This window comes from Cydia pomonella, chromosome 24 (assembly GCF_033807575.1).
Source record: "Cydia pomonella isolate Wapato2018A chromosome 24, ilCydPomo1, whole genome shotgun sequence".
In the NCBI taxonomy this organism is placed as follows: domain Eukaryota; kingdom Metazoa; phylum Arthropoda; class Insecta; order Lepidoptera; family Tortricidae; genus Cydia; species Cydia pomonella.
The window spans coordinates 6,620,864-6,629,607 of record NC_084726.1 but is presented as its reverse complement, the minus strand read 5'-3'; the positions used below and the strand labels follow the sequence as shown (position 1 = coordinate 6,629,607).

Genomic DNA, 8,744 nt, shown 5'->3' with positions numbered 1-8,744 from the left:
TACCGAGCATGGCGCTTACCAAATTACTTACCAAACTCATGAAAGTATTGTTTGTTGAACCGGTTATTCATGGAATCGACTTCACATTTTCTTTGTACAGGCAAATGGGACCGATGACCGATTCAAGACTCTAAATTCTAATCTATGTAGGTTATTCTAAACACGCACTTCAATTGTGCCGCATACGACCGTATAGAATAAGCGAGCGTAAAAGCAAATTGCACAAAGCACAACGCGCGAACTATCGGGATGAAGCAGCAAGCGCCGCATTTTTAGATTTTATTGTTTAACGATGCGTCACAGAAAGTTAAAAAAATAAATACTTAAATAGTTTGAGAAAAGTGCCTCGTCTTAAGTAGTAAGAAAATTGATTGGTGGCCGAAATCTAAAATCACTATCTGTAAATAATGTTTAAAATGGTTGGACACTCTAATTTACCAAACAATTTATTGACACACGAAAACTACAAAAAAATATAAAAAGTTGAAACATGTTCTACAAAAAGCATCTTACAGTGATAAGTCATCACACGTTAAATCCCATTCACTATTAAAACAATTATAAAATAAATGCAAACTAGAGATACAAGAAAAATCGGCGCGCCAACCAAAACTATCGCGTTTTCTTTAAAAAAATACCGAATACCTGAAAACGAAGGTCTCAAATGACGGCTTGAAGAAGCAGATGGACCTGGTTTATCTACTTCTACACTTAAAACATCTAGGCTATCCTCTGCGGATTTTACTGCAGGTTTCAGAATTTCAAAAGATGGTTTCAAATTGTATTGTACTTCCTTCGTGACATTAAATAACAAACCAGATAAAGAAACATCTGCGTTTGTAACATTAGGTTTAACAGGTCCATCTAATATATTACATTGCAAATCTTCGTCCAGTTGATTTAGTACTTCATTGACATTACTTTCAATATCAACCTTGTTGTGTTTTTCAGAACCAAATTGCATAAATCTGCTTAAAATATTCAACGACATTTTCGTTTCTGCTATAATTGTATCAGTGAGTGATTTTTCTAGTTTTTGAAGTTGAGTATCTAGAGCTGCGGTCAAATTCTCCCAAAGTTCAGATAAACTAGACGGTTTGTCACTTTGGCATTCATTTGTACATGTGTTTGAATCATTCATAGTGACGTTAAAAGGAAACTTTTCAATGTTTTTTGGTTTGAAATTTGTTTTTGGTACAGGGTCTACATTTTGTGCAACACTCTTTAAAGGCTTAGTTTTAGAATCGTTAGTTTGATTATAGTTACCGTTTAGCTTATCCTTAGTTTCTTTATATAACTTAAAACTGGTTATTAATCTTTCTGCAACGATAACATCATTGAACGTAGTTGAAGATCTAGGTCCAGTCATTTCCGGAAACATACCCATATCATTCACTGTATCCATAAGCGTTTTAGTGTGAGATAAAGATATTTTTGCATATTTTTTATTTGATACGATATCAAAATTATCCACGTGGAGTGTGATGCTAGATTGCGAAAAAGAGTTCGAGCTCGATTGATAAAAGCATTCGTTTTCAGTAAACGGCCTTAGTTTCTTACCGTCGTCTACCAAAGTTTCTACACTAGCTTCGCTAGAAGTAAACAGTTCCGTTTGATCTGAAAAGAGATCTCTTTCAATAGACTTGGAAGTCGGTGGAGCTACTCGGTCATTACGACAAACTCCAACGTCTATATTATCAGTTAAATCAACTTCTCCAGTTAAAGTATCTAAACTTTTCGTATTTCCAAAAGATATATTGTCTACCTGGGCTCTGGATACGTTGATGATATTTGCTTTCATTGGTTCATTTATTACAAACCTTTCAGAACATCTATCCAAACTGTCAGTTTCAGACGATTCTGTTTTAATTGCATGTGTTATTGTATTCTGGCTGTAATTGCTCATCATCGAATCCACCGAATATAATGATGGCGTGAAATCTTCACTATTTTCATCGATATTTTCTTCTGCCAAATTCCAATCATCAAGTAAGCTTTCCTTTCCGGGTACTTGTTTCAATATTTGACAAGAAGATGTTAACTCAGATAACGACTCAGGGCTTATTTGGTTCAGAACTTCGCATAAGTTTGCATCTTTTCTAGCAACGCATCTCTTTATCTTCTTGTTCATGTTTTTTATACCGTTATGTTTATTCGTTTTTTTGAATTTATTCGAATGTTTGTAACAAACAGTTTTCTTCAACGTTCTACGTTTTAGTTTACTAGATTTATAAATAATTTTAGGTGCTTCATCAGTTGAATTATTTGCTACATCGCTGTGACTATTCGCTTTTAGTGTCGTTTCTTTCTTTTCATTTTCCTTTGATATTTTGAAGTCAATATTAACTGAAAACGTCTTCAATTCAGCTGTATCAGTTGGTCCTATTTTAACACTTGAATTACTGTTTTTTTGTAAATTTAACGTATTTGGACTCTTCATTTCTTCAGATTTTAGTTGCAAATATTTTGTTTCCAGTTTAAATATTAAGTGATCATAGTTTTCCGATAAAACGATTTTAAAAATAATCTTGTCAACTGCAACAAAAATTAGAATAAAGTATAATAATAAGCCACTATAATAAACATTATTTCTTATTATACTTTCAACTTGAGTGAAAAAAATTGATAACGATCAAAATGTCATAAATGTCATAATAATTTAAGAATATTTCTCAATCTTAAATTATTATTTTCTTTTATGCCGTTTAGAACAGTTTTGATGTCAACCGTCAAGTCTTCCTTAATTGCTCAAAGATTTGGAAGAGATCCCTGAAAGGGATAAGTTCGCCTTTGTACAATTGATGTGTGTTCTTTCCTGTTTTATTTTTCTTTTTATATAATAAAGTGCTTTACTACTACTACAATTAAAAAATGCCACGAAAATTCCGGCCTCTGTTAATCATGTACCTATCTTAATATTTATATTATTGATACAACAAAAACCAGGTATGTAAAACATAATAAAACACTTTTAAAAAACTTATAAATTAAAAATTTGCCCCGCTGGATGGCAATACTGATCCGCTGAGCAAAATCTTGGCCAGCCCTCTGGTTACCAGAAGCCTCTATAAGGCACTTTGACAGCTCCTCATAGAGGCGACGCGCGCTAGGACCCCACGGCCCCAGGATTTCCACCCCAAACGCCGCAAATATGTAGCTACTACCTAGTGTGGCATACTTCCAACGATATGGGCTTTCGGCCGAGGATGCGGCCGCACCAGCGTCAACTTTGGTGCCTGGAATAGTACGGCGCCAGGGTATCCACGCAGGGTATCCCAGTCTCCCAGATAAGTGGCTGACCCATACTCCAAGGCATCAGCGTCATTCTGTCAGGCCTCTTGCCATCGACCCTGGTCAGATCGTTGGGCTCGAGGACCACCGGTACCTTGACACCGACAAAGGCCCTTCGGATGACGTCGTTGAGGCTGGCGTGGCGAGGGATCCTTCCAGCACTACGGCTGCATGAGAGGCCATGGTTTGACAGGCGGGTCTGTATTAGGGCATGTTAAAGACCATTCGTTCTTGGCTTCGGTACACGCAGCCTCCAGGACTTCAAGGGAAAAGGCTAAGGTTTTGAGCACCGTGTACCGAAGCCAAGAAAGCGGGTAGCGCCACGCTGGAAATTTTGCGGTTGCCCAGACCGCCCAACCTAATGGGTAGGCTAGCCTGGGTCCCTGTTCTTTCGCTAAAAGATATGTTGAAAATGGTGGTGAGGGTTTCTAAAACAAAGTTGTCCAAATTTAATAAATCAGAGGCCAATGGTATGGTGGCATCGTTTCGACCGACGGCGCCACAAAGTTTAGCCCATGCCCTGTAAGATGGCGTCACTTTTTGATATTTAACAAATTTAACACATATCACTGAAATAATAAGGATCAAAGTCAAATGGCGTTCTAAAAGTTTGAATCATGAGGCGAAAGGTGGCATTTACTGTGGCTACAAAATTTTCTTTGACAATACACTTCTATTTCAAATTCTCTTTGGTATTTTAGTTGCCTGTGGAAAGAAAAGTAGTACCAAAGCTTAAAAGCTTGTACCAAAAATGAAATTTTTGCCAAAAACTTATTCCTAAAGATAATCTTCATGGAAGAGAAAGTTAGGTACGAGTATATGGAAACGTAAGTATGTCCGATTGTATGTATTAGTCCAAAGGAATGTATTAGTAACTATTTTGGGTAGGTATAAGAAGATACTTGAACATACCCGTTTCTGAGTATCTCCTACTACTAGCTCGTTTGGGGAAGATATTCAGAAATAGTTTATAATATGGCTATACTGATTTTTGTTGGGATGTTAAAAAAAGTCGGACATAACCATAATAACAAAATTTACTCATTACGAAAACAAAACAATATCAAAAACCAAATTCAGATAGTAATAAATGTAAGTCTGACGTATTTTTTGCCGAAATAGCTTCCGTTGTCCAAATGCTGTTTACCGTTCTCTGCCAAATTTGTTTGATATCAGTGTACACTGAGACCAAAGTTACAGCAACAACTAGGACACAAAGTATAAGACAGAAGAGACTTATCTTGAAAAATTTTAAGCACCTCGAGTTTTTAGAAGATTTTAGCTGGTCACTTTGATCGTATTGATCTAACAGTTCAGACCTTTCTTGGTTTATATGAAACTGTTGCATAAGCTCTTCAGATTGACATTGGGCTGTAGATGTCTTCTGTATACGTTGGGAGTAGCGCGGTTCTCTCTCGGGAGATACATAGATTTCACGTTTGCTGAAACCATCTCCACAACTATATAATTTAATACTACTGCGAGTATACGGTGTTATGTTACGAGCCACATTTTCCTCTATTATTTCAAAATGTGAAGGAGGACTAGCAAAAGAACAAGAAAGTCCTACTTCTTTAACCGCTTTCGGGATTGGAATTTCAGGTTTAGAAGTCATGTCTGTTACTTTTAGAAGAGATTCACTTTCTATGTAACAGAATGAAGGTTTCTTTACAAGTATAGGGAACGGATTTGTGGTTTTTGATTGTGTCTGTAATTTTAAGCCAGGGTTAATACCGGCTATATTACATGAAAATTGAATTCCTTTGGATTGATTAGAGCTTGACTTGGAAAAGTTGTCTTCCTGGTCTTCTGGCTTTAAGTCCTTGAACGAATCATTGTTTTTATTACATACGGATGATGAATGTGGTATAGCTTTTAAATCCGAACATCCTGTTGGCGTTTTATAATTCGCCATCTCTACGTTCATCAATTGTTTCGTCATCTCCGGAACGGTATCAAATATCACAGGATTCTGTGAATACCACATAGCATATGATTGACTGGATTGATTGTTTGAATTCATAGGAGTTGATGTATTTGGGAAGCTTTTAATTAATGTATCGACCGCCGCATGACAATGATAAACATCCACTTGAGTTGACCTACATGAAGTATTAGTTTTTTCTCGCATATGATCGCTGATTAATTTTTCCGCTGTCAATGTTAAACCTTTTATTACATTTTTTAGTGAATCAATTTGGTAACAGATATTTATTTTATTATCCGAAATAAAGGATTCTGCATTAGTATTCGAAGCAGATGATTCTGGATTATTATTAATTTGCTGAGGTTCCACAATTTCTACAACTTCGGAATTATTTTCATTCTCCACGATATACTTGGCTTTGCTTTCAGAACCATCCAAGAGTGATATTATCTCCGGATGATTTTCAGAACTTTTACTATCTTTCGAACTGGATTCTGATTCCCGGGATTCCATTAAAGTGTCTAAACATCCGCAATTTGCTTTACTAATTGGTGAAATGGTAAATTGATGTTTGCAAGTTTTATTTAAGTGTTCTTGATACGATACTGGATTTTCAACTGGTGAGACGTTAACATGTACATCAAGTATTACATTTTTTTGCCCTTCGTATTGCTCAAAGTAGTTTAATATTGTTTGGAAGTGATTTATGAATTCATTACTTCGTGAATTCCTTTTGCTTGCTTTTCTATACAAATACGTAAAATGTCTGGATTTGATGTTATTTAAACATAAGCCAGACGATTTTAATTTTCTTAAATACTTCCTGCTGCTATTACTTCTAGAGCATGACCTACATTCATAACCATGCTCATCAGTCATTGTATCTTTATCATTTTTTGTTTCGGGTTGCATTTGAACATCACTATCGCCATAAATATTTCTAACAAGACTGATAGTTTCCACTTTTGCCGTTGAAGGTCGCAGAAATATTGGTCCTTCACTGGTCACCGATCTGTAAAGTGTTTTTTTTCCTTGAAGGTTTACAAAAGATCGTTTTCTTTCTATGTAAGGTTTAGGTTCATTGTAAGTGGCGCAGCGTTTAGTAAACGACCGAGACGACATTGCAATTAGAATTAAAGTCGAATCTGCTATATCTGATTGTTTATTTAAAGGAACCCAGATATTCTTGCTACTAAAAGCATTGATCTGCTTATTTATATTTCTTGGAAGACTTAGAGAAGAGATCAGACCACATCTTTTATTCTGTAGTGGCACAGTGTAATTTGAGCAAGTTTCACAGTTAGGTATGCTATCTTTTGTCAAATATTGACGCCCCACTCTTTTTCTCCTACTGTCCAAACTACTTTTACATGTAGATTTTGAAGCTCGACATAGTTTTTTATCAAATTTTTGCAGAAGAGATTCACGTATAGCTTCAATTCTCTGCAAATTATCGGAACTGTCTAAAAGGTACTCACGAATCCATTTATTGAGTAAACCTCTAAAATTATCAACAATTAGTGACACAATGTCTACATTATGAAACTTGACGGCTTTCGCATCAGGCTCTAGGCAACAACAAGAGTCTCCATCTGCAAATGTGGATTTTATAGAATCCGAATATTTACTTGCTCTATTTATGACGTTACGTCTCCTTCTACATACATCTGTTTCGATGCTGAGGTCTCTTTTGACTTTGGTACCGTCGCAATAATATAGGTGATCTCCTGAAGTCCGCAGTTTCAAATGATGTGTTCCACTTTTGGGAAAATTGTGGGTTCTTATGGAGGACGGCCGAGAATTCCTCCCACGGAGTGTACTCAAAGATTTCTTATACAGTATCGTTGTGGTTTTCCCCCCATCTTTGGTTCCTCTTTCCATTTTCAGCCGTTGCTTTCTGGAATCAAAAATGTTTGTATTCTATTCATCTTTTTCAAATGCTTCTATTTACAGAATGTCTCTAAAATCGTAGAACCTTTTTGATGTCTGGCAAAATATCTGTCGAAGTGCAGCATTTCCAAAACACATAATTTGATAGTTTATTAAGACAATGATGTAGTACCTATACTTATAAACTTAAAACTTTTTAGTCTACACTTTCAAATCCACAAACCGTTTTTAAAATATTAGCTGACTTGATTTCTGGTTCTACTTATTCCATTCATGATTATAGTTTATGTCAATACAATTACGAACACAAAGTCCTAATCAGAAGTATGTAAGTGCAATTGTGCAATTTGCGGAAAAATTCCACAAAGTTAGAATTTCATAGAAATATTAGAAAATTTCATATTATATGTCGGAAACTGTAATTCCTTATACTTATAAGGTTTCGGTGTTTGTTTCTATAATTAAAATAATATATCATTGCCACTTTTATGTATTTAATCGTATGGCATAATGTTTAAAACAGAATACAGACAGTTATAAATATAGATTACAGGCAGTCAGTCACTTGATGGCCTCGTCGCTAAGGGTAATAAGTGCAACTAAGGGCCAACGCACATACCCACGATACGACGGCGTATCGTGGGTATCTGTGTTGGCCCCGCGATACAACGCCGTACCGTTGCACGGCGCCGCAACGTGAGACGACGTCGTATCGTGGGTAGGTGTTGCCGGTGTTGGTTTTAACAGAGGCTGTAGGTATAAAATGATTGTAGTTTAGTTGATATTTGCGTTTTTTGTAATTATGCGTAAAAGAAGGTCCACAGGGATGGGATAGGTGGATTAGTGTAGTTATTGGCAAGGCCAATGTAGTTTACATGCTTATGGAAGTGAGCGTTATCACACTAGCGATAAGGCTCTAAGCGGGAAGTGTTCAAATTGACACACGCTCTCAGGGACTTATCTAGACTAGACTTATCACGATTTGTGGGCGATCGTTACGCGCTCGCGGCGAGATCGTTGCGCGTTTGCCTCGTTTTCAACTCGCTCGCAAATCCCCAATGTGATAATTAAAAATTCGTTTCTCGCTCGCGGCGAGATCCTTACTTGCTCACGGCGACACTTCTTAGATTTTAGCTGTTCACGGCGACACTTTCAACTCGCCCGCAGATATCCAGTTTACGCACGTTGCCTACAGCGAGTTATTCTATACAATTATTTCTTTCTTTCTACGTGACGCTGCACGCAGCGTTAGCTAAGAATTAATTAAAGCTTGAAACGCTGCAAGCGTGTTTATCGTTTCAGTTCGCGAGAGTGGCGAGCGCCCAGAAAAGCGAACGGCGGAGCGGACAGCGAGGCGGGTAGCGGCAAAATGTTTTGTGACGCGTGAACTTTAACCGCTAACATACGTTTGCACGTGCGAACGTATGCGAGTTGCGGTATTAATTTAACATGGATATGATACCGCATACATTCAAGGCTAATTTTGACGGTGTGAGAACGCAAGCGAGTTTGTAATCGAGCTAACAGGTTAATAATTAGTATTCGCCTTTAGGAACTCGCATCCATCGTACCGTCAACATGAACCTTGAGTGTACAAACTGAAATTTCTAGAGAAAACAACTATCTTGGATCTACT

At 36.9% G+C, this 8,744-nt stretch overlaps 2 protein-coding genes across 2 annotated transcripts; both read right to left on the bottom strand.

The window, feature by feature from the left end:
• Positions 1-446: 446 nt before the first annotated feature.
• Positions 447-3,416, bottom strand: LOC133530868 (uncharacterized). The gene is made up of 2 exons (XM_061868925.1): positions 646-3,416; positions 447-463 (listed from the first exon to the last, which is right to left on the bottom strand). Exons 1-2 carry the CDS (start codon positions 2,438-2,440, stop codon positions 447-449), a joined length of 1,812 nt encoding a protein of 603 aa, XP_061724909.1. The 5' UTR covers positions 2,441-3,416.
• A 156-nt stretch (positions 3,417-3,572) lies between these two features.
• Positions 3,573-8,193, bottom strand: LOC133530836 (uncharacterized). Its single transcript, XM_061868889.1, has one exon. The coding sequence runs from the start codon at positions 7,097-7,099 to the stop codon at positions 4,355-4,357; it is 2,745 nt and encodes a 914-aa protein (XP_061724873.1). The 5' UTR covers positions 7,100-8,193; the 3' UTR covers positions 3,573-4,354.
• Positions 8,194-8,744: the final 551 nt, after the last annotated feature.

Coding starts and splice junctions, on each gene's coding strand:
- LOC133530836 (XM_061868889.1), bottom strand. CDS start 7,099: ATGGAAAGAGGAACCAAAGATGGGGGGAAAACCACAACGATACTGTAT.
- LOC133530868 (XM_061868925.1), bottom strand. CDS start 2,440: ATGAAGAGTCCAAATACGTTAAATTTACAAAAAAACAGTAATTCAAGT.